Source organism: Scomber scombrus, chromosome 14, assembly GCF_963691925.1.
Source record: "Scomber scombrus chromosome 14, fScoSco1.1, whole genome shotgun sequence".
NCBI lineage: Eukaryota > Metazoa > Chordata > Actinopteri > Scombriformes > Scombridae > Scomber > Scomber scombrus.
This window is the reverse complement of record NC_084983.1, coordinates 18,535,549-18,561,881: the sequence shown is the minus strand read 5'-3', so window position 1 is coordinate 18,561,881 and position 26,333 is coordinate 18,535,549. Positions and strand designations below refer to the sequence as shown.

General features: G+C 38.6%; 1 protein-coding gene across 2 annotated transcripts; it reads right to left on the bottom strand.

Moving 5' to 3' along the window:
* Window positions 1-1,080: 1,080 nt before the first annotated feature.
* Window positions 1,081-24,798, bottom strand: dtx2 (deltex 2, E3 ubiquitin ligase). Of its 2 annotated transcripts, XM_062433209.1 has the most exons (9): window positions 24,186-24,798; window positions 21,845-22,436; window positions 19,273-19,331; window positions 12,854-13,111; window positions 11,047-11,114; window positions 10,632-10,799; window positions 9,635-9,796; window positions 6,905-6,994; window positions 1,081-3,373 (listed from the first exon to the last, which is right to left on the bottom strand). In XM_062433209.1, the coding sequence occupies exons 1-9, from the start codon at window positions 24,493-24,495 to the stop codon at window positions 3,125-3,127; spliced, it is 1,956 nt and encodes a 651-aa protein (XP_062289193.1). In that variant the 5' UTR covers window positions 24,496-24,798; the 3' UTR covers window positions 1,081-3,124. The 2 variants fall into 2 exon arrangements, with proteins under 2 accessions (XP_062289193.1, XP_062289194.1); XM_062433210.1 differs by lacking the exon at window positions 12,854-13,111.
* Between the last annotated feature and the right edge of the window lie 1,535 nt (window positions 24,799-26,333).

Sequence of the window (26,333 nt, the reverse complement as noted above, 5' to 3'; positions counted from 1 at the left end):
TTGTTTCTGAAATTCATTTATTAATTTGGGAACTCATTCGTGTTTTTATTGACTATTTTAAAGTTGCTTTTGTAAATCTCTTTTTTGTAATTATTTTTATATTGTACAATTAGATATTGGAGAATGAAATGTTTTATTTCTCTTTCCATGACCCTCGAAGTTCTCCGCAGCAAGGCCCAAAGAGTTACAGTAAGTGGAAATGGAAAAGTTAAATGACTCAGTAAATCGATTAGTGAATAGAATAAAGAAAAGCAGAAAGGAAATGGAAATGTGAATGGAAAAAAGAGAATTGCCCTTCATAAAAAGCCTGATTAAAATCTGTATTTCTAATTCTGTTTGCAAGTTGTTATTTCTATTGTTAAAACTGCAAATTGATTTTGAAATTCAGTTACTTGCAAATTCATTCCTGTATTTTTTAAACTATTGGACTTTTGCTATTATACTTCCTCTTTTTAAGTGTATAATTAGTTATTGAATAGTGAAAAGTTTTATTACTGTTTCCATGACTCCTGTGGTTCTTAGTAGAAAACACTGCTACCTAAAAAATGATGATTATTCGATTATGAAAACCTCATTGATGCAACTCTGAATACACAACATACATACAATAGTCTTCAATGTCTGTTTTACCTTGTTTGGAGGTCTGTAATTGATAAGATGCCTCTCCACAATATAATATTTCAGTTGTAATGCTACAGGCAGACATCTATTGAGAGCCATCAGACCTAATGAGCACTCAGGACGGTCATACAACTGCCAAATAATATAATGATATAATAATAAGAGGTCATTTGAGATGACCAGGAGCATTACATTACATCACATCAAACATTACAGTGTTACCGTTGAATATTCAAGGTTCACTCGAGGAAATGAACTGGCACTCTTCCTGACTCTGATGAGCAGGTTGAAACATTGCCGGAGCATTTTTCGGTAAGTAAATTAACACATTTAACCTCAACAAAAGCTAAATAAAATAGTCAAATAAATAAAAATCTGTGTACGCAGTTAGAGGAAAACGTAAAATACAGGAAACAAACAGGTCAATGTTCAGTCTTAAGTCACAGATAGATCCAAAGATTCATTTTACTTTTAGTTCTTTATTGCAGACTTTTTTTTTTTCTTTTCAGTTTTGCTCGTATACATGTCGTCTCAAGACTCAGTTCAGCAACTGTGCAGCAGTACTGTGAGCAGAATAATGCATGTGAATACAGGAGGTGAGTTTCACAGCCGGCGGGAGCGTTAACGAGCTCGCCGCGGCTTCACGTGTCTTGTTTAATCAAGACGAGAGTTTGATGACGTTGATTGTCACAATGTAGAATATTCTTAACCAGAGTTTTTTTATTTCTTCTTCTTTATTTTTTTTAACATCTCGACAGTCCGTCCCATCTATTCGGACGAAAAGGATTGAGGTGGTCAAGTTATATATATAGGATTTGTCCCTTCTCACATACACAAACTGTGACGTATTGAATGACAGAATCGATGCCTGAATGCTCCGCGGCATCGTTACTGTAGATTCAAAACATGAAAAAAAATCACCATGAGTGCATTAGACATCCGCTTATCAAATCAGATTAAAATGAACCAATAGATGGTCAAATTAGAAGTAGTGTTAAATGCTAAAAAATACACAATTCTATTCTCCTTGACTGGCATTTGTTGACACAACATTTCTTCTTCTTTTTTTTTTTTTTTTTACATTATTTTTGTTTAATTCACGTTTGTTTTTTTTGTTATTTATTTACAACTGTAAAGTATTGCCTCTTCTCATCAAAAAGGGCTAATATCACTTTGCTACTAGAAGTTTCAGTGTGTCTTTGTGGCGAAAACACAAAGGTTTATCAGCAGAAACATTTCAATTGCATAACTTCCCAATCCGAAAAACAAGTAAACTGCCCTTTTACCGGAAATCACACGTCTTCGTCAGCTAAATGCACCGTCAGAACTAAAGTGCTTCATGAGATTTTAATCCCCCCCCCTCCCCAAGTGTGAGCTGCCATACTCATGGTAACTGGAAGAAGAGGGGATGCAGATGAGTCTCTTGATGCCAAAAAAATAAACATTAAAAGAAAATAAAACAAAAAAACACAGTCCCCAGTTAGTAGAGCTTTGATAAAAAGAGGCTCACGCTTGTTTTAACGTATCAACTCCAGAAAATGTCCGGAGAATCGGTTCCGGATATTGTCTGGAGTTTCCCCTTTCACACATGTAGCAATGGGAGATTGTACTGGAAATACTCGGTTTAGTTTAGGCGAGGGGAGGCGCCAAGGTAGAGCGTGCAGGAGGCGGGATGTAACATTAAAAGTATGCTCAGTCGGCGCACCCTGGTGGGTTAAGTGGTTAGAGCGCATGCCACATAGTCGCCACGTCTTTGGGACCAATGCTGCAGATCATTCCCCTTTCTCTCTCTCTCTCTCTCTCTCTCTCCCTGTTTCCTGTCGGCCTCTCTGCCAGTTACTGTAGACCATCTTAAAATAAAAAGTATGCACAGTCATGTAACCAGTTCATAATTTGCTCATAAACAAGCGAGGCTCTTGGCATTGCTTGAATTTGTCTGACGACGTCGTCTTTGTGTAAATTAATCTTTTTTCTTCACGTTCGGATATTTCTATTATTTCAGTTTCTTGCCAGTCACATGATAGAAATGTCACTGACACACCCGTTTGCTCGCTCACTGGGAATTCTCAGTAAACGGCCTGCTTTATTTACACATGAACTCAATCGGACATTACACGGATTTCACACTAGAGAGCTAGCCGAGTAAAATCCGTTTAATGTCCGGTTTGAGTGATTTGGACATGTGCGTTCTCACATACAGGTTTATAATGTTGGATAACTTCAGGGTTGCAGTACATGTGTGAAAGGGGTTTTTTAGAGTAACAGGAGCCACATTTTCCTCTTAGCTCAATATAACGCTCTTTTCTCTTCTTCCAGAGAAACCTTTATTCTGCTCACTTTCTTCCTGTTTGCTCACTCATTGAGCTTCAGGCGGACGCTGACATTACTTAATAACAGACTGAGGTTGCAGAAAGTCCAGCTGGAAAAAGAGGTGGATGTTGATGGATTGTAACTGGGTGGGTCAGCAGTTAGTGGAAGTGCGCGCGACGCTCGGAGCCGTGACCTAGCTGCTGCCGCCGCCGCCCCCCAGAGGTTTGAGGCAGTCCTCTGTCACGCCCTGAGAGGCCAACTCAGACAGAACATTGTCCAGATAGTTGGGGTCTGGGTAGCCGTGGCCCGACAAGTTGGACATCATCTCGGTTTTGTGGTGAATCCCGTTCCACACCACCGTGTCGGGCTCTCCGGTGGTACTGGACGTTCCCACGGTGAAGATGAGGCGGCGCATCCACGCCACCTTCAGCAGCTCCAGAACCTTTACAACACACAGAGATAGGCAGTTATTAATTAACAAACTTTTGACTGGTACTGTACATATTTAAGAGGTGAAACTATTGAGATCAACTATTTTGATAATCTTAATCATCGAAGCTCTCTTTTCTAGCATCAAGATTTTCTGGTTGCAGCTTCTCACATGTAAAGACCTGCTGCTTTTCTTTCTTTTACGTGACAGTAAACTGAATATCTTTACTTTTTGGAGTGTCGGGATGACAAAACAAGCAATCTGAAGATGTCATGGGATTTGGACAGCCCTCGTTTATTTGAATGGATCCAGTGCGTTGACGAAGTAATGGTACCATTAAGGAGAGCGCCAGCAAAACAACACAGGTTCCTTCTCCCTCTCCTGTTTCTCTCTACATGAATCCCAACCGGTCGAGGCAGATGGACGCCAACCTAAAATGTTGGTAAGTAAGGTGAAAGTGAAAAGTGCCTTTGCGCTATATAAATAAAGATTGATTGACTGATTGATTGTCTTCCAAAAATGTTGTGCATCAACATGTCATCATCTAGCATGACGCTGCGCTGGCCAATCACATACACGCAAGCGCACATTCCTGGTGGATTAAGAAAGATAAAATAATTTCCACCATGATAACTTTCCAGAGTAGTAAAATCCAGTCTGTGAGCATCTGATAAGCTCTGATTCGACTTCCTGGATCGTATTTCATTGTCTCACCATCAACTCAACACAGCGGTTTTGTTCTGAATGGAGCTTCAGGAACTACTTTCTGACATTTTCACCAAACAAATAGATAGAGATAATAGAGATATTTATTAGTTAGTTTTATTTTAGGGTTACAACTAATGATGAATTTAATTATACGTAATTATTTTAGATTTTCTTGATTAATCAATTAGTTGTTTGGTCGATAAAATGTCCCAAAATGGTGAAAAATGTTTCCTGAAGCTCGAGCTGATGTCCTCAGCTGTCGTATTCTGTCCAATCCAACAGATGTTCAGTAGACTGTCAAAGAAGACGACCACAAAGAAACCAGAAAATATTCACATTTCTTAGAATTTGAGATATTTTTCTTTAAAAAATTGACTAAAGACGATCAATCGATTAATAAAATAGCTGCATTTAGCAGCATATAGCTGAATTTTCTGTCTGTATATTTATTTCTAATCACTCAAAATATTTCCTCAATTTAGCGAAGACGTATTTAGTATTTTCTTTTATTAGTTATTGATTTAGTTCGTTTAGGTTTCTTTTGTAAGAAATGGGCAGAACTTAAGGGGTTTATATACTGTAAGTAGGACCATCGAGGGTCAATTTTTATTTTTTAATTTATTCATATATTTAATTAACAGTTAAGCTAATTAAGTTCTATAGTTTACTTTTGCTTGTTGTTAAAGTAAACAAAAAGAAAATGATGAATTTTTTTTCTAGTTTGACTTTGATTATGGACAAATAGCTATGTCACAAATAACTGAGACTAATTGATAATAGAAGCAATTGTTAGTGCTCACATCAGCTACATAATAACATGCTTTGCCACTGCAGTGAGTTTACACGCTCTGTACGCAATGTCACGAAGAAGAAAAACTCGGATTTACTGATGAAAAAGTTGGTTTAACTCCTTTACTGCTGCTCAGTCCGGCTCAGCTGACCGTGCCATCAGTGGGGAGCACAATGACAGCGCTGGCAGCCGTCATTAGAGGCAGACACACATGTAACGCAGCCTACAAACAAACTAATTGAGCTGAAACAGGATTATGTAACTGCAGTTAATCACAACAGATCGGCCGCCTGACTAATGGAAATAAAAAATGCTATAATTTTAACGCGTGAAGAGCTCCTACTCTTCACCGAACTGTCGCCTGTGTATAAAAATAAAAACACAGGGTCAGGCTGTGTGTCCGATTTTTGATATTTCCATTATCTCAAATCCACACTGTGACAAAGAGAACATCACACCAAGGACTCTGATGATGGGGGGGAGAGAGACTGAGGCGCAGATAAACAACAACAGGAATAATTTAATCCAATTTTCCATTAGTGTATTACATCAGAGATTATTTATGGAAGCTAAAGTGTACAGCTGCAGTTACCAACGAGCAGGAAATTAGCTGCTAATTCACTGTGGAAACAACACAACTTTATAATGAACACAAAATGTTTAATTTAATCACGGTGAGACACTACAATCATGAAGGAGCACTATGTAGAGTCCTGTGTAAAATGGCTTTGAGCTTTACAGTATATATTACCTGATGATGTGTCTTACTTCTTACTATGTGACTGATCGTTTGCACCTGTGGGACGATATAAATGCTGCTGGTGTGTATCTCTCCCTCTCAGAGGATTTAAATATGCATCTTAATACACGGTCCACTAGTTTTTCGTTTCTTCTTTTTATTTCCTTCATTTTAATTATTTATTTTTGTTGTTTTTGTAGGTGATATCCTTCCACTTGCTTTCTCTCCTCTCTTTTGGTCTGTTACATTTTTCTTTTATACTCTGTTGTATTGTTGTTTTTCATGTTTACTTCATACACATACTGTATAATTTACAAGTGCACTTATTTTGTAATGCAGATTATACAGAAAAATCAATGAAAAAAAAGATCAGATACAAAAAAAATACATTTGTAATAATCGAAATTCAATGCAATTTGATGTTTGTATGCAGATGATCTGATGTAATGTTAAGTTGTTACTCTGTACTGTCTGCAAAAACTGAATAAAAAACATTTTGGGGCGAAAAAATACACAGGATAACTTTTTAGCCACTAAAAGGGCGCATATTTCCCCCGTTTTATTATTTTTTAATATCAGCATTTTAATATTCTGCACTATTTTTTGAGCCACTGCTACGAAATTTCGTTCAGATGTGTACTGTATAGTGTATAATCTGTATTATCTTTTCTTATCGTCGTCACATCATACCAGGTATTGTTTAATAATTAAAGTGCAATATAGTGAATCTTTTTTGTTTTTCATTCAATAAACATTAAACTTTATCTGGACTTCGGCACATGTCACAAATAAGAGGCCACTAAGTTTCTTAGTGGCCTTTTTTTCGGGATAGCAATAGCTACAACATCATTATGGTCTTAATAGCCAAATTCAAGGCTGTTGGTGGTAATTTTTGGAAATTGTTGCTCAGTTTATAAGATTTGAAGACAATATAGATAGAATACATTTGATGTCTGTTGTTTGGGTGCTGATTGACAGCAAATGTTAACATCAGGAAGTGGTGAACATGGTAACATGATATTTCTTTCAGTGCAGGAATATGGTGGATGGTGCGATGCAGGTGTGTGATTGAGGCAGCGGGAGCACCATTGTTTTCTGAATTTTTTTGTATTTAGGTCGGTTCTGCAGATTGTTCTAATCGAATCTCTGACTGTCGCACTGGTTTTCAGATACATATTGGTTCATATTTACACTCTTACGAAATGCTCTAAACACTGATGAAAGACTGAGAACTGAAATGTCTGTATGTGAACGATTCCCCTAGATTCAGACCTTGCTGTGAGATGTAAAGATGTGTTGTTTTTACCTTCCTGCCCTTGTCGTTGTCTGGTAGAAAACAGAAGCGAGGGAAACCTCTACAGGTGTACGGCTGTCCAGGATTAGGATGCTCCGGGCCCTGGTGGAGGAGGACACAAACTGATTAATGGAAAGATATAAAAGTTTAATATTAGAGAACAACAGGAACGATAAAATAATCCAATAACGGTGCTTTAGTAGATTATTAACAGTAGAGCAACGGCTCAATATAAATCTGATTGTTGTAACTTTGCTGCAATGACACAGAAAGACATTAAAGTTTTCCCTAAAGAGTAATAGTAAGTTAGAAGCGTGTCTCCAGTTAGACTCTGCTTCTCCACAGAAGTCACACATCAGTGGAGCTGAACCAAATCATCAGTTTGTTAAAAACTTATTTGGAAATTCACTAAACTAAAGAGAAAACATGAGGGTCTTAAGTTGAGTCATGATTTAAAATGGCAAACTGTTCCAAAGCTTTGGGCCAGCTACTTGCAAATGCACAGCCCCCTTTAGCCTTGACGGAGGGACCGCCAGGAGCAGCTGGTCTGAGGATCTGAGAGATCTGGGGTTGGAGAGGGGGCAGAGGAGCTCAGAGATGTCTCGGGGCACTGGGCCATAAGAAGCATTAAGGACAAATACCGGAACCTTAAACTCAGTCCTATACTTGACCAGCAGCCAATGTAGCGACGCCAGTACAGGTGTGATACTCCCTCTGATACCAGTTTGTAGTCTAGCAGCTGCAAGTGAGACCAGGATGACCAGGCTGATTTCTAACTCCCAAACAAAGAGCGCTGCGGTAATCCAGCCAAGAGGAAATTCAAGCACTTGTAACGATCTTCAGGTCATTAAATGCGAGGAACAGTTTGAGTTTGGCAATTAGACATTGGTGGAAAAAACAGTGTTCATTTGTGAAATTTTAGAAGAAGAAGACGCCAAGAGGAGCATTAACGGTTAGTCACCAGGGACCCTATGTGATTATTAGCTATACCCTCCAAATGTAGCTGAAGGGACCCTCAGCTTTGGAACGACATGCCCGAGGAAATAAGGCTCGCAGAATCAGTAACTTCTTTTAAAATAACTTTCTCAAAAGTCATTTCTACAGACCAGCTTTTATGTGATGTCGTTTGTTTATTGTTACTGTCTTTTATTCCATTTTATTTTATTCGTCTTGTCAATGTCAGTCTCTTGCTTTGTATTGTACTGATTTAGCTTTGTCTGTCAAAGCACTTTGTAAACTTTGTTTTTAAAAAGGTGCTATATAAGTAAAGTTATTATTATGATTATTATAGGAACCCTTCGGTCTCATTTTTTGACACCAGTAGCTCTTGGCAGCTTGTCAGATGATTTGGTATCCAGTCTGTTTCACTTTCCAACTCCTCTTCATCATGAGTTTAAACACACAGGCCATCAGAAACTCCTGTAGTTGGTATGACATACACATACAAATAAACTCTCTAACTCTAATTACTTTGGGGGCCACTGGCGAGGTTGTTAAGTAAACATTACATTTTAATTATATGCGCTGAGTCACACTGCTCCGTATGTTTAATGGAGTCGAGAACGGCTGAAGAATTGCAGCTTTCTGCTTGTAGATTAGACGGGTAGAAACTCATTGAAAACATAACTAATCATCTGTAGGAGAAAAAAAAACACCTCATGTTTTGATTGCAAACCCTCAAGCTACAGGATCAGATCTTTCTTCAACCCCCCTCCAGGAATGCTAACAACATATCAGTGAGGTTTCCAGACTTCTCACTCACCATGTCGTTTAGCCCGTGGTCTTACCCAACATCCTGCACACATTAAGGATCAAGATAAGGAACTCCTGATCTCCTACACGGTCACTAAACCAGAACAGTGACCCTGCGACCTTTGACCACTGAGGCCCCTCAAGAGGAAGCAACATGGAAAAACCCATTCATGTGCGGCACGGTGTGTAACGGTGTGGCTGTGTTTGTGCTCATAAAACACCAACAGGCTTACGCGCTAAAATGCCTCTACCTTCTGTAGATTTCAGGCTGGACACTGCAGGAGACCAACACGGTGCTTTGGCTGTTCAGGGTGAAGCTAAAGGGAGACATGTAGCTACGTCTCAGGTCTAAGTTATTTTTCTTAGCTAGCTAGAACTTGGCTAGACGTTTCTTAAGGGCCATTTCCACTGCAGGAACTACAGGGTCATTTTAGTTTTAGTAACCGCCTGACTAGGTGCTGACTGGGTATACTTGCGTCGCTTCAATGACATCACGGTCACAGCGATTACGCTACGATTGAAACAGTCCGGTGGGTCCTATCAAGGTCCTGCTCTGCAGTGGAGACGCAACAGCTGAGAGGACCGAGTGAGAGGACGTTCCTGTAAAGTTCCCGCCTCCTAAATTTTACCCAAAACTTCCTTAATGGAAACAGGACTTTAGTGTGTGTGTTGTCAAGGAGGTTTAACAAGAACTGTGTATACACAAAACATACAGTAAGTATCATTTCATCGCTATTCAGTGTAACATTAGCAAGTTTTTTCCCCCCAACTCTCGTCCTAAAATCAATTTACATCCTCCATGATCATGATTTTATCACCCTCGGGATTATGGGAGGTTCACTTAGATATTTTGCGGCCAGTGGAGTCGCCACCTGCTGGCCATTAGAAAGAATGCAGGTTTAAGGCACTTCCTCATAGGCTTCACTTTTCACACCTGGTACTACACATTTCACATACATGACAGAGACGCATCACAAAGCGCAGAGGTACCTGTAAGCCAGGTGGTATACTGTAGATGATCTGAATGGTGCCACAGTCTGGGTGGCCCGGCAGCGACTGGGCGACACTGTAAATTTCCATCTTGCCTTTGGGCTGGGTGCCGGTCTTCTCTCCGTAGATTGCCTTACATGAGGGGCACTGCAGACTGCCATCCTAAGGAGAAACCACCAACCAGAGAGCCATTTAAAACCGGGCCGATCAATACAAACCAGGTGAGTGCTGATCAATTATTTAATGATCCACTGATGAGACTTTTGTTGTGGCTTCCCTTCCTGCTCAACAAGTCACATCCGATCCGATCAACCAGTACTTCATGGATGTTTGTAAGTTATCAATACAAAGAAAAGAGAAGAGCCTCCTGCAAATCATATATCCTTTAAATAAATATTAAATAGTGTCCACATCTAACCATAGTGTTTTAGTGCTTTTCCTACCTTTCAATCAGCCAATAATAACAGCATGGTATGAACCTAGAACCAGGAGACTGAAAACTGTGGTAAGCCCCTACGCTCACTAATTAAATGTTATATCTTGTTTGTTAAATCTGTACAAAAACTGAAAACTAAAAACATCAAGTTGAGGTGTTTTAACGGGCAGTTATGTTCTGTAAATATCACTCAGCGACCATCGGCCCAGGTGTTGTGACTGTCTGAAGTCTTGTCATCACTGTGTGGTTGGCAAGCACAAAACAGCAGCTGCTTTCCCCCGTTTCCAGTCTCTGTACTAAGATAAGCTACTCGCCTCCTTACCACAGCTTAATGTAGACATAAGAGTGGAAGTGAGTAAGCATATTTCCCAAAATGCTGGACTGTCCCTTTAGGATCACACCTGCCATCATTTATTTTAAACTACTGTTGTGGTCGCTCGGGGTTAGAGGACGGACTTTTAAGATCAATCTGTACTTATTAACTTTATTATATCACAATGTAACTTTGACAGTAATAATTTGTCCATAAAATAAAAATAACAGTTGTCGTCGGCACTGTACCTTTGTTCCATTGTTGTACATGGCGAGCATGCAGAGCATGTGCAGGGTGTGTCCACATTTGATGAATTTCCCCACAGTGTCTGGCAGGATGCTCGGGCCGCCCTCATCTGTTGACGGCATCTCATAGCCGGATGGATTTGACAGTTGATCCATGCAGATAATACAGTCCTGGGGGTGGGGGAATGGGTGTGGGTGTTGAGAATCACAATTACTAAATGAAGGCCAGCAATAGCATGCAGCTATATGAAATTTCTCTACTTATGTTGATGTTACACAAGATGAACCTCTGTCAACCACTGCTCAGCTTATTCATCATAAAGTGGCTAAATGTTAATCTTTGACGGAACAAGTATAAAACAAATATTTTCTTCAGGTTATGTTGAGACATCTGGGAGCAAAATCATGAAACATTCACCTCATCTGGAACTCCGGCCACTACCTCCATGTAGCGCTGAATCACATCCTCAGGTCTCTGAGCAGAGGCTGAAAGAGGAACAAAAGCAGAAAACAAAGTGATTACTGAGCTGGAAAAAAAAAAACAAACAATCAAGACGATACTGTGGTGAGATGAGGATGAAATGGGATTTTCTTCACATTATCTACTTATTCAGAATCAAATTTTAGCCACATATTTCTACTCTGTCGTGTCCATACTGTAGCCAATCAAACACTTAAAATTTTTTTTAAAAATGGCAAATGCAAACAAATTAAGCCACAGAGACAATTTGAATTCATGATGACATAATGAACCACACAGTGTTAACGTAAAGCCACAATGGGCACCGTGACGTGTGGACACTTACTGCATATCACTACATCTCTACGTCTCTCACATTCTCTCACACACACACACACACACACACACGTGAGTGTCAAGTCTGTTTAGGAAAAAATCCTGTAAGATAACGTTCATCTTCTTTTTTTTGATTATTAAACATGACAGCTCCATTTAATTGCAGATTTTGAAAGGTTTAAGAGTTTGGCTATTTTCTCTCAGCTGAAAAGAAAAATATATTCACCCATCAGTTTCCAGACAAGAAACCTTTGTGTCTGACATGTCCCACATTGCTTATAAGTGGAGGTATTTACATTAGACGGTGGTCGACGATGAGAGTGAAAGAAGGGTTATTTATGATAGTGCAAAGATGGAAGATGGAAGGAAAAATCAATCAAATGAGGAGGCAACAATAAAATGAAGCTGAACTTACAGATGAGCGACACAGCATTGAAGACCATTCAAATTAGCAGAGTTGTACCAAAACACACTCAGTTAACGATATTAATTTGCCAGACAACATGGAGTGACACATACATGAAAAAATGTGTAGGTTTATTTAAGTTGATGCAGCAGCATGTGATAATATGACCTACTGGAGATCAGACGCGTGTTTATCTCCAACGAAAGCAGACATTGAATGGCCTTCCAGATGACAACTTGTTTAAATACAGATGGTTGACGAATGAAAAAAGGAAAAACCAGACATAAAAAGTCTCCTAAGCAGTTTCTACTGGAGGGAAGAACCATTCCTCCGACTATTTGGTGTTTTGATGATGGTAGACGATGATGCATCGTACTCTAAAAACCTTCCACAGGTATTTAAACTTGGTTGAGATTTGGTGACTGTGAAAGCCACAGCTCGTTATTCTCATTATTTTTTTAGACTCATCAAACCGGTGTGAAGCATCTGCTTTTTTGTTGTCGTTTCTTGACTTTCTTAAAAATAATTTTTCCTTTACTTTTGTCAACCATCTGTACATGAACATGTGGTTAGAATTAAACACAACGTACACACATGTACACCGCTTAAAAGGCAAGTGTCCACACATTTCCACATTTCTCCCCTCAGAAGCTTGTAAAGAAGTGCTGCATCTTGTATCTTTGAGAGCTGAAAACATGCAGGACTTTATGGGGGGGGGGGGGGGGGGGGGGTGGGGGGGGGGGGGGGGTGGAGCAGCAGAGAGGTTACTGACAGGTAGTCTGATTTTTTTAAAAGGTGAGTTTAGAGCACGTTAGTGTGCCTGATTATTACCACAGTTGCAGCAGCACTTTCTTTTTCTTTTTGAAAGCTAAACCCGAAGTGGAGCAGTGTGAACACGCCTTATAAGAACACATATAGACAAATGAAAGTGATTTGATGCTGGATGAAATGTTCCTCAAGCCTGTGGTGAAAAAAAAAAAAAAAAAAGAGGTGGAGGAAGGGCTTGGTGGCATTGGTAGCTACCTCTCCTGTGCTGTCTCTTTGCTCTCCTAACTGAACTGCTGCTGCTGCTGCTGCTGCTGCTGTGGGGCTTGCTGGGCCTGCTGGCTGGGGGGAGGAGAGGAGGAGGAAGAGAGAAAGGAGCAGGCTGCTGCTGAGGCTGTGGCTGCTGTAGCTGCTGTAGCTGCTGCTGTTGCTGCTGCTGCTGCTGCTGCTGAGGGAGAGGGGCAGTGGTGAAGTGCACGCCGAGTCCAACTGCTGACATCAAAATGGAGGCCATGCCTGGAGTGGGGTAGGGTAAGGGTGGGGGGTGGGGTTGAGGCGGGGCGGGGGCAGGTGAGGGTTGAGAGCAAGTGGAGATATGCAGGAGTAGAAAGGAACAAATCAAAGGTATGAGAAATGTAGCAGCAACTGATGTTTCAACTACGTCCCCTCTTTCACACCCACACACACACACACACACACAACATATTGGAAGTCCGACAGCATTCAAGAAGTTTCAAATTACAACCAAAGATGATTTATGTGTCAACAATGAACCGGAGTCCTTCTGTCCCTTGCTTTTGATTCATTTATTATAGGATAAGGCTGGCGATCTTCTATATTTTTCTTATTGTCCCCAAATCTCATGTGTAGAACTAAACCACCAATAATTTTAATCCCACTAAAAAGTATCAAGTGTATGTATGCGTGTGTGTGTGTGTCTAAAACCTGTATCCAAACTAGTAGCTCTGTCTAAGACACACTCCACAGAGCATTCACCTAATTTCCCCGGTTTGTTGTGCTACATAACACAAACTTTACTTCGAATAACGTTGTACAACCTGCTCTCTGGAGATTCGTAGCTGTTTCTAAACAAGCTAATGTGAGTGGACTCTTAACAGCGAAGGCACACGGCTCGTTGATTTGTTTTAAGATAGTTTTTGGACAACAAACAGAGGAGTAAGATATATCTGAATTTGGATACACAAACAATACTACAATAATGTTCGTTTGGGCTCTGAACGTGACATTCGTTGACAATTAAAATAATATAGAAAATAGAAACCGTGGACTACTGCTGTGAGCCTAAATATGCGCAAGCTAAGCATGACCTGATGGTGCCCAGAAGCTGAAAGTCAATCAGCAAACTACAGGGAACAACAATCCTTACAAATAGCTGAAAAATGCACGTTAGGCAGCGTAAACCATTTAAATCTGAAATAACAGCATGTTCATTCTGTTAAAGATGTAAAAACAAACTCCGAGTCAAGTCAGCACACTCGGAGGGATTTTTGAAGCTACAGCTTTACTTGGTCTTATATATCAAGTAGCCTGTGGTGGCTAATGTTAAAAACTATACATATTTTACAGTTTGAAAATGGGTCAATGACATTATGTAACCCAGTGTCATTTGGTGTAACCAGTATTTTTTCATAAAAATATGATTATATACAGGAAAATAAATGAACTAAAATGTGGGGTTAATATAATCGGCTTCTGCAACACAACACTATGTACATCATACATCAAAACTTATTTAGAAAAAATGTTTTTTTTAAAGGATGTGTCCTGCTCAATATTGACTACATAAATTTAAATGTAAAAATACTCCAAAAGTACACTTAAATAAAGTTAAGTATTAAATATTTATAATTATTTTGTGGTTACACCATTTGACATTTTCAGTCTCACTCTTGGTTAAAATAAAAATGGTCATTTCAAATGACATAAAACCAACAAAAATACAAAATGTACATTTTAACAAACCTGATGCTGCTTTTAAGACATTTTTTAATTGCTCATCTTGCCAACTCCTATTTGTCGTTGACCCAAATAAGAAGAAAAAAACACCTCCAACAGATACACCTCGCATTTTTCTGTCGCTTGGTCACCTAAAATGAATGTTGGTTTACATCCATTTACGACAACCTTGACTCAAGCTAATGCAACCAGAGCTAAGAAGAGTGAAGTTTGGGAGTTTTTAACATGTATATTGTACCTTCTACAATAGTGGAGGCAGTAGTGCTGATTACCATAAATGTTCATTAATGACTAATGATCATTAAAGCTCTGCATTTGCAGAAGACACCACATGAGTGACCTTCCATTTTGAATGATTCACCAAAGTCACGGTACAGTGCTTTCATTAATGAGGTTCTGCTCCGCTAGCTTCCTGCAAACCTGATTGTATTGATTCATGCAGCTTATCACAGCCAAGAAACGCTTATAATTAGAGTTATAATTTTAGAAGTGTGCGGCAGAAAAAAGAAAAAAAAAACAACAGTGAGGACTCACCTCACATGTCAATCCAATCATTTTATGACAATTACAACTCGCCTGCCAGCTATACGTCAACCTGCTCACGAATAGCATCACGTTACACTCAATTAAACAATTGCAGGAGACACTAAAGCACCAAAAAAAGGGGGACTGTGTGTCAATAAATGGTATAAATAAATGACACATGTGAAACTCTGACAGACAGCTCCATGGCCTTGTACACATGAATTTTAAATATAAGATGCTTCAAAATGATCAAACTTGTTTGCAAATCAATCCAAATCCTGTTGGCACAAATCTTTTCACTCTCCAATGAATCTCTTCTTTTTCCTGCAAGCCGCTTGTCATCTTGAGCTAATATTCTGCTTAACAATTAAAGTGAGATATTCCATTATGTTTTTTATCCCAAACTTCATAAAAACTCAAAATAAAACATAAAAATAAAATATTAGAATAAAAACAACGAATTATAACTAAGTAATAACTAACAAATGACTAATATTAATCTGATAAATATGTCTAATTGGCTCTTCATATAGCTAAACCATATTAACCACATAGTGGGTAAATGATCCTCAATTAGACTGAAGGTTTGGTCAGACCCGGTTGACATTTTAACATAAATTAAATGACAAAAAGTTTGCACAATGTTAAAAGAAGTTATGATACATAATTATAAATACTTAAGTGTGCAGATTTTCTTTCTATCCAGACCAATTTGATTTTATTTTCTGTTTTTATTTAGAAGAATTTGAGTATCTTTGAGGAGCAGAAAAATTGACGAGGCTTCGAGCAAACGTGTGTGTGCTTCCAACAATGAAATAGTTGGAACTGGAGGAAGGCCAAGGATAAGTCAAAGGCCTTGGTATTATTGGATGCCTCCTGTGCTGAAATTTCTGACAGGTGATGTTGACGAAACAAAAAAAGACTGAACTCATCTGTGAAGGCCGTGCAGCAGCTGGGCTGTGTCTGAAATGTCTCTCTTATTCACTCATTCACTGCTCCCTGTGTAATAAACACTACAGAGTTCACTCACTAGTGAGCAGTAAATTAAGATTTCAGACACTAACTAATCAACATAATTTTGTGTCGTCACCATCAGCCGTAGAGTCATATGACGGTAGTTTTCACATCTTTAAAATGTGGAGCATTGCATTGTGGGATTTGTTCACAGATAGTAGTGTTCATGCCATGGATGGACTCTACTTTTTTCGTTCCATTGGGGGAATATTTTAGGGCATTATGTAGTGGATATATTTACAAACTCAAATAAACTGGCGGAGGGTAAATGGGTCAATGACGTATAAGGATTTAGAACAACTCAATTGTAGAATAATAAAAAACAAGCATATCTAATGCAGTAGTTCAAACATTCAGAATGTTGTGTAACTGAAGATCCATATTATACATTTGAAATTAAGTGATTTTAGTGGGGGTTTTTCAAGATTAATTGGCACTGGCCTTAAAAAGAGTCATGTGGTGCGACCATGATTCATCTTGAAATAAATCAATTTACTTAACACGCTTCACGTCTTTTTTTACAAGTTTTCAGTAATATAGTGTTTGGAAACAAAGTATTTGAATTTTTTTTTTTAATTTTTGTAAATGATGATCTTTTATTTAGAAAAGATATTTCAAGATGAATCATGGTCGCACCAAATTACTTTTTTTTCAGGCCAGTGCCAATTAATCTTGAAAAAATCACTTTCAAATTGTAATATGAATTGTCAGGTACACAACATTCTGAATGTTTGAACTACTGCATTAGATATGCTTGTTTTTTTATTCTAAAATTGAGTTGTTTCAAATCCTTATACGTCATTGACCCAAATATATTGCACTATATAGTAAATAAAGAGTGATTTCGGACAGAGCCTCTGACTTTTTCTTCAAAATGGTGGCCGAATTAAATAATTACCATTGCGAGATGAACATTAAAGTAAATTATGAGCTTTCTACACTGTCACTAAGAGACTAACGTTAGCGGAGCAGAGCAGCTAACTCCAACAGTAACAAATGAGACCAGCTGACCAACACTGAAACTGCAGCATTAAACAACGTAAACCAACCTAAACCTGTTTCACCTCAACAACCCTGCTCCTGCTCAGCATGTCGGACGACAATGTCTTTCCCGGAGTTAACGGTGCAGCAGAGAAGCCGCTCTCCACTGCTGGAGACATGACGTTAAAATTAACACAGAGGAGCAGTCTGACTCCCCCATGGTTTGTTAATGTCATACAGGCAGGAGACTGTAAGACGCTTTCAGATTGATTAATTCATTAATTAATGCAGTTGTGGACCATTTATCTTATCTGCCAGTTCTGTGTTGTACTTCAGTGGAATAAGGACACCAGAGGACGGTTTGTCACACAGTATACTGGAGCATGAGACTGAAAATAGTGCCCTCTTTTTCTATTCATTCAATTTAAAATCAGTTTTGCATGGAGGACCAATTCCAAATCAACGGTCATGAGTTTTGTAATAGTTTTGAAATTGGGTGATAAGTATATCATCACAGGCCTAAAAAAAAAAAAATCAATACTGTCATTTGTCACAACCTTTGTTTTTCATCTTTTTGTTCCATCTTGGTATATATTTTTACACTTTCCTCACCAAAACTAAACCACAACATGTCCGTAGCTGAAGTCTATCATCAAATGCTTCAGAGATACTATAAACTCAGCCCACACAGAAAGGCCTGAAATGCGCCGGTGCTGCACGTCCTTTGGCAAAAGTGAGGTGGGTCGTCTCGTTCGTTTTGAAAGAAAATCCTGCTTTAATTTATAAAAATAGTAACTTATTGTTTTTTCAGTTTTCTTTTACAGGATGTGAAAATTTTAAAACGCAATATATCAAAATGTGGAGCTTTCTAGGGAACAGGAGGTCTATTTTTATTAAAAATAGAATAGATAGTTTTTCATTTAAATGTCTGGTTGAGCTCTGAAATAAAAATGTCAAATGATATTTTAGTTGCTTTTTGTGATTTGATATGAATGGAAGTGATTGTGATATCGTCTCGTATCGATCGCAGGCTCCTGAATCGAACCGTGGTACACTTTGTGATATATCGCCAAACATTGAGTCAACGTCCATTGAATAAATATAATATCGTACCGTGAAGAAAGTTGTGAAACCCTGAACGCATTATTAAAATAACATTGTGTAAATCTACACATATATATGGCACAGCATGCGAGGTAATACGCCATAATACACATTGATTTTGACTCGTTTGTTAAATTAACAGCAATTTTTAAAATCCAGAGCCTTAAAAGTCATCTTAGCATGTTTGTGAATGTGAATGAAACATTTATCACATAATAAAACATGCAATACAACTTCAACTTTCTGTAAATCAGGATGACGAGTGCTGGCTGTCGGTACAACTGGCTGTCAGTCGGTTCCTATTTTGCCGTAATGAGAAATATAGTAACGTTAGTGACAAGTCTAATCAATGATTCATCCTTATTTTCACTGCTTAATCATTCATTTTATTTTCATCATTAAAAATTGAATGTCAGAAATGAAAATTATTTGAATTATGTATTCCACACATGAAGATAGAGGTATTAGTTATGGGAGTAGTAGTACCCTCATCTATTATGTTGTTTAGCCTTGAGCCATTGGATTGAAAAAAAAAGTGTTGAGTGGAGCTGTGGGACAAAAAAAAAAAGCACAAACTCCTGAAGGCACAGCTGCCTTATAGTGTCAAGACTGAAAACTGGCGTTAATCGTGCTTTTGCATCCAGGGCCAAATGCTTTGCACAGCGTGAGGAAAGCTTGTGCAAGCTCGTGATTAAAAAAGCATATGTGGAGGGGTTGTTTTCAGGTATACTGCTTTAACAAACTGGATAATATCACTTTTATTTCTCTTTCAATGGAAGCCTCTTTGTGAAGGTTTAAACAATAAAAAGGGACTTTCATGCTTTCCAAGTGTGCGTAACAATTTTGGGTGCGTTCACTTTTATTTTTAACCCTCTCGTCCCTGCTTTTTTTATTTTTTATTTTAAACTATGTTAATCCTAAACAGACTGACACTCACAAGACAAAATGCAGAGGACTTTGCATGAAGAAAAAAACTGAATAAAATCTGCTGCTAACTCAAAAAAGTGTGGTGCATAACAAGAGCAAGCAGAGGTAAGGAGGAGAGAGTCAGGATGGATGGTTAGCGACCCGTTTACCTGCCAGGGCAGAGCTCACACTGGTGGATCCATTCAGCTGCACAGAGATGGAAGGAACACTACAGGACAGGAAACAAGGACAAGAGACAGTCAGCAAAAAAAACACAGCAGGAAGAACATAAAGACTATTTCCAATCCCCTTCAGGGAATTACAGTATTCAAGTGCGGTAAAACTGGGAAAGTGGAACATTTCCTGTAAATTAACTTCAAAAGGTTGACTTACTTTTACTTAAGTGGCTGAAAAAAACCAGCCCAGATCAGATTTACCCATAAATGACCATGAGGGCCTGAATTTGATTAGCCAAAAACTCCACGTTGACCGTATGTGCAAGTGCAGCTACGGAAAGCGTGACTCAACAGCCAATATATTGATGAATATGTGCTTAACCCTGACATATTGTTAAGGGTCACATTTGGCCCAATTTTTACATTTGAGAGAAGTAAAAACACCCCATACACATTTCTTTTAGGTGGATATCACCCGAATATGGGTCAATAATATGATGCAATCCAGTGTCAAGTGGTGTAACCAGTATTTTATTTTTTTAATTTTAAATAAAAAATGTTATCATTTGTCACAAATTATTAAGAACATTTTTTGTTTTTTTTAGGATATGTCTTGCTCAATATTGACAAAATGTTTTAAGATTTAAATGTAGAAATACATTAAAACATTTAATATTTATCATTCTTTTGTGGTTACACCATTTGACATTTTCGGAGCATTCAGTCTTACTTTTGGTAAAAAATGGTGCAAATGTCAGTCATTTACATTAAAATGTCATTACAAGATATTTTTGAATTGCTCATCTTGCCAACACTTATTTATCTCTGACCCAGATACCAAAAAAATGAATCAGCTTTTTATTTTTGTGCAGCTGATAGACATTATCCACATAAATGACTTAATTCTCTGTCTAGAGCTGCAATGATTAGCTGACTAATGAATTAGTCAATCGTCAGAAAACTTATCAGCAGCTGTTTTAATAACTGATTAATTATTTAAGTCAAAATACTTGGTTCAAGTTTTTTAAATGTGAAGATTTGCTCAGGGGTTTTTTCCCCCCTTTTCACATTTGACGGTTAATTAAATATCTTAACAAGAAACAAGCAAACTGAAGACATCACTGTGGCCTCCCTTTTTTAAGACTAAACAATTAATCAGGAAAATAACTGGCAGATAAATCAACTATTAAAATAATTGTAATAGTTGCAGCCCCTATTTAGGACTCCTCATTTTTTTTGTATCCTGTGCTCAAAACCACCAACACAACAAAAAACACCAACAATGAAGTAGTGTAGTATAGAAGTAGTGCTTGAAACAAAAAAATCCAGACAGATGAAACAACATTTCAATAACGTAAAAATCCCTGTATGGATATTTATCCCCTACAGACTGCTTATCAGCCAAAAAAGAAGATACAGTAACACAATAGAAGGAAATGTGCACTGATATGAGTGAGGCCCTCAGTTAACCTACTGTCCAACAGGAAGCTGCCGGTCTTTCTTCTCTGTTTATTGGGACTTTTTGCAAGTGTCATGTGAAATAACTTTTAAAAAATATTACCTACGCTGATGAATGGGTCGTAAAAATAAAAAAACAACAAATGCTAAATAAGTGGAACTGTATTACACTGTAAGACAACATAATATATATATATATACATATATATATACATATAGAGTACTGTGCAGAAGTCTTAGGCTACCATTAGATTTGTTGTTTTAGCAATCCTATAATGACCATATATAAATCATTACTTAGTGTTTTTATTAGAATACAAACATAAAATACAGGAAATGTGTATGCAGTATTCAAGAAACAGCTTCTAAAGGCTGTAGGGCAAGTATTCAGTGTAACCTCTCCTTACACTTGAGCAATAGCAGGAACCTGGCTCTCTTAAACCTGAATGGAAAGGAACCTTAATTAATAATAATATTTAATAATTAATGTTAAATTCTGTGTACATATTTCCTGTATTTTTTGTTTGTATGGTGGTGGTGGTGGCCTAAGACTTTTGCACAGTACTGTATTTGATTATTGATTCTTAATAGCAGCAGCCTAATCATTGAGCAATCACTGCAATAATGAGGAGGATGAGTTCAAGACGCAGACCAGAGTGTATGTTGTGCAAAATGTGAAAAAAACCTAAATGTGAAAGAAAAATGAAGCCGTGAGAAACAGTAAGTGACCTGCATATTATTATGTTATACTATATGTTATATTATATGTATTCATTATACCACTTAAGTCAGCGATGCGTCTGTGCGAGCTGTTTTCTGCTCCACATTAGGAACAGAAAAGAAGTGAAGCTGGAGATGACACAGACGAGAGTCACAGGGACCGAGCCAAAAACAAACATCACCACCACATGCCTTTTTTTTCTCATTCCTGTTTTACTTGATAGGTCAGTGTGGAGACAGACAGGAAAGACAAGGGGTGGGGGGAGGGTGGAGAGGGGATGCATGACATACATCCCAGGAGCCAGCAGAACACTTTACTGCTGCTGTTTTGGCTCGTAAGTGTTTGTTTTAAACAGCAAACAAAAATCACAAATGTTAAGATACCAACCTTAACCCGTTGGCACTGGTAGAGCTGGTAAGAAGCGGTGCTACAGACAGTTGACTACCAGAGGCCGGTGGTGGCCAGGGACTGCCCCAGGACATGCCCCCGACAGAGAGGGGTCTCCTGGGGTACGGCGAGTAGACAGAAGTAGGGTGAGCAGCAGCAGCCCTCCCCGTCCCTTGAAGGCTGGGCCGGTTCAGGCTGCCCGACGAGAAGGAATGACGCGAACGGCTGGGAATGGGTCCCGTACTGCTGTGACTCAAACACTGCTGGCAGGAGCAGGCGGGGGCCGAGGGGATGGCCGGGGGGCCGAAGGAGGCGAGCGGGTAGGGTAGGTTACACTGCCGTCGCACCTGCCGCCTGAAACCCGAGGATTTGTTCACTTGGGTGAGAGACGTGAGATCCACTATGTAATTGTATCCGTGCGGGCCCAGGTCTGCCGTGCCTTGTCGGGCCTGGTAGCTGTGCTCCAAAAGGATAGAGGTTCGAGTCTCATATGGAGTCCAACCGCCTTCATCGTTGACCCACTCCCAGTAAACGCCACTGCCTAGGCCTGAGGACTGGGCAAACAGGGACCGACGTACTGAGCGTGTCTTTCCTGAAAATTAAAAACATATGCAAATATATTTCCCATGAATAAACAAAATTCAAGTTGCAGAATACAAACTTTTTCCTCACATATTCAGCCATAAATAGATCTCACAGTTCAATCTTTTGTAGATGACAGCCATGTAAACAACATAATCTTTGACTTGGTGAAAGCTTATCCCCTCATGGCAGCCAATTCAGTTATTTGAGTAAAGCTGTGGCATTATGGCTTTGTTTAAATAGTACTTTTTAAAAATCATTATTTAGAAGAGCTACAGACCAGGTTTAGGTGATAGTACATTTAAAAAGCTGTGTTAACCCTGCAGTTTAGCACAAAGCAGCATTTAACAATATGCTAATATCACCAGTGTCAATAATGTGACGACTCATAGCAGCGTTGAAATATATTGTATTGTCTCTTGACATTGTACTGGATTTGTTTTTTACCTTAATTGTGCAAATGCTTAATAAGTTAAATAGATACCAGTTGATACTTTATGAATCCTAAAGGGAAATTAAAATGTTAGGGTTAGCCAACAAAGTGGTAAAAAACAACAAAAAGGGATTTTTTTAAAAAAAGAAACGAATGCAATTAAAGGCTAAATTATGTAGAAAAACAGACTAACTCAAATATAAAAATAAATAGATAAATAGAACAAAAAGAATAGTTCTGTGCTCAGGTGATATTAATATAGGTAATCTAGGTAAGGTAATCTGTTATTAGTATAGGATAGTATATCATTTTATAATACTTTTTTGTGAAAATAACTATAATAACATTAAACTCTTTCCATTTTTTCCAGTGAAATTCTGAAGAATTAAAATGTTTGACAGAGTAGATGTCATTTCCTGTATTCTGGTGCCATTTAACAGGTGTTTTGACACTTTGATCTGACTATACTGTGAGAAAAATGATGGGTACATTTTATAATTATATCCAGAGGAAGCGTTTGGCCCCAGATCACATATCAGAAAATATTAAAAAGCTAAAAGTATAGAGATTGATGATTAGTATATTCATATTAAATCAATCTACTGATTTTTGACATGGTAAAAGTGTGTGTGTGTGTGGGGGGGGGGGGGGGGGGGGTCCAAGTTAATGCAGCCTGTCTTATATATGTTATCTTTGATATCAGATTGAGCCATCCCTAATTCAAAACATTCACTTAATTCCAAACCATTTCCAGGCCTGGAAAACAGTGTTTGTAATTTCATAACTTTTCCAGGAATTTCATGACCGTGGGAACCCTGTACATCAGTATTTGATACTAATGCTTTGAAACTGAGTGGATTTAAGCTGATATCTTCTTCCTGGGTATCTGTCTGATCTTGTGCTGCATGTATGTATGTATGTATGTATGTAAGTATGTAAACCAGTGATCTCCAACCCTGCATGTTTTAGGTATCCTCACCACTCTAACACACCTGATTCTGATAATTAACTTGTTATCAAGCAGCTGAAGCTCGTCAACAGGCTTGATAACGAGTTCATTATTATAATCAGGTGTGTTAGAGTGGGGGAGATATCTAAAACATACAGGGCAGTAGCTCTCAAGGAGCAGGGTTGGAGACCACTGTAAACACTCAAATCAAAACAACAACAGCGACGTCGTAAACTAAAGCTAAAGCTAAAAGCAGCTAACTTGGGGCCTTATATCTGTAAAATTCCGAGGCACAATTTTATTTTAACAAAAAAATATTATAAACATGCGTTAAAAAGAGGTTGTTTAAATGGTATACAATGTCAAGATAGTCTCACCTGTGTCCTGCCGGAACTGTTTCAAGCTTGGTATGTCGATGAGATAAGGCGACAGGCTTGGGTCTGACTGTCCGAGGCAGATGCTCGTCGAGCCGGGTCCTCCTCCTCGGTGTCCCCGCGGCGACAGGCACCGCTCGATGTAGGCGCTCACCTGGCCGCTGTAAGGCCTCCAGTAGCCCTGGTCGTCCTGCCATTCCCACACCGCTATCATGGGCTGAGATTGTCCCACGGATCCGGACGGCGTCGCTGACACAGAAGGCCCATTCCTGGAGCCGTTCACCCGGGCACAGGAGCCGGAGACAATCGCCATATTCACCGAAGCTAGAAGCTAAATGCTAACAACAACTCGTTCAGGTTAGCTGGTCCGACTTATTGTGTAGCTACGACGAAAGGCTAGCTTGGCTCGTTAAAATAAAACTCCATCACACATTTTGTTAACAGGCTTTTGAGGAAGCTGCGATGTTAAGATTAAAAGTTAGATAGGCTGGATTACCATGTAAGAGCATGTTGACAAAGCAGAAGCCTACACAGTACACGGATAACGTTAACGCTAGCTAGCTTAGTGACAGCGTTGCCAGGGTGCCTTCCTCATCCCCTGCTGCCTTCAGGGACGATCGGGAATTTCGCAATCCGAGGCACGTTTGGGTGACTCAACCAAAACTGGGAACTTTTTAACCCTCACATGCTTGTTCACAGGGGCGATTCTAGGATCAGAACTTTAGGGGGGGCTCAGCTAATTTCACTAGAACGCAAATTACAACAAGAAATATTAATACATAGAGTGGTCTACTATAATGTATAATAATAATGGTTCAGAATAAACAATCACAGATTTCTACAGAGAGGACTCTAAGATAGTTAATTAACCCTGAGGGAAAGACAATAATGACAGAACTATCCAAAGTACATAAAACCTGTTAAAATAAAACCAACCATCAGATGGGCTCGCAACATAATAATAATAAAAAAACGAATATTTTATTTATTTTTAGGGGTGCTGAGATCAAATTTAAAACCCCTAAAAAAGGGTCTATAATCGCCACTGCTTGTTCATATTCTGACTCACACTATTTCTTCACATGATAGGGGAGACCAGGTGGTTGGTTGTCACACTTGTTTTTACTCTTGTGAGAATTGCTCATCATGAAAATATCTTTCAATAATCATTTCTACATTAAATGGAAGCTTAACTTCACTTTTACAACTTATTGTGACAAGAAGTTATTAACCATCAAAGAAGCTCTGACACATTGTGACGACCAACCCCATCACTGTGTTGGTTGTCCCTATAATTGCCAATGGGGTTTCAGTAGAAACTAATGTGATTTAAAAGGTTGTGTAACTTTTTAGTTTCGTAAGATATAAACACCAAAAAAAAAATTGAAATGAACATCACCTCTATAATAGTACTCATCAATGTCCCAGTTTAAATCATGAATTTGAACCAGGTGATGGTAAGGTAATAAGAAGTACAATTAAGGAATTTACAGTGCTGAAAAAATCTATATTTTATTAAAGCAATTGTTTCATAACATATCAATGTATGGACCGGACCTGTTGGTTGTCACATGTGTGTCACATAAAATCCTGTTAATTTTACTATGTAAATAGAAAGACAGGGCTCGATATATCACACCATATATGTATCTGCAACATGTGACAACCAACCCTGAAGATAATGTGACAAACATCCCCAACTGGGATTTTTGCTAACAGCAAAACTAACAACCACATGTTGTAGCATAGCCAAGAAAAAACAAATCTAAACTATCGCTCTCTTTTCATACTTTTTAATGGTATTGATTATTTTATTATAAACTCATTGTGTAAAAGCCTAGAAGAGAAACACCGAAGAGCTGGATATTTACATTTTCACATGAAAAACAGTGTCAGGTGGTTTAATACAGAAATGACCCTGGAAGTAGCATCTCACCCAAATTCAGAAACTTTCAGTACCAACACTTTTTAACAGCGCCCTTTAGGGACCGAGATCTGATGAATGTGTCCACCAACCCCGTTCTCCCCTACATACCACAAAGCTCCCAATAAACACACATTACAGCCACAGGATCTTTGTTTTCCTAGTTACGGCAATTAGATAAAACTATATTGTATTGTCTCTTGACATTGTACTGGATTTGTTTTGTA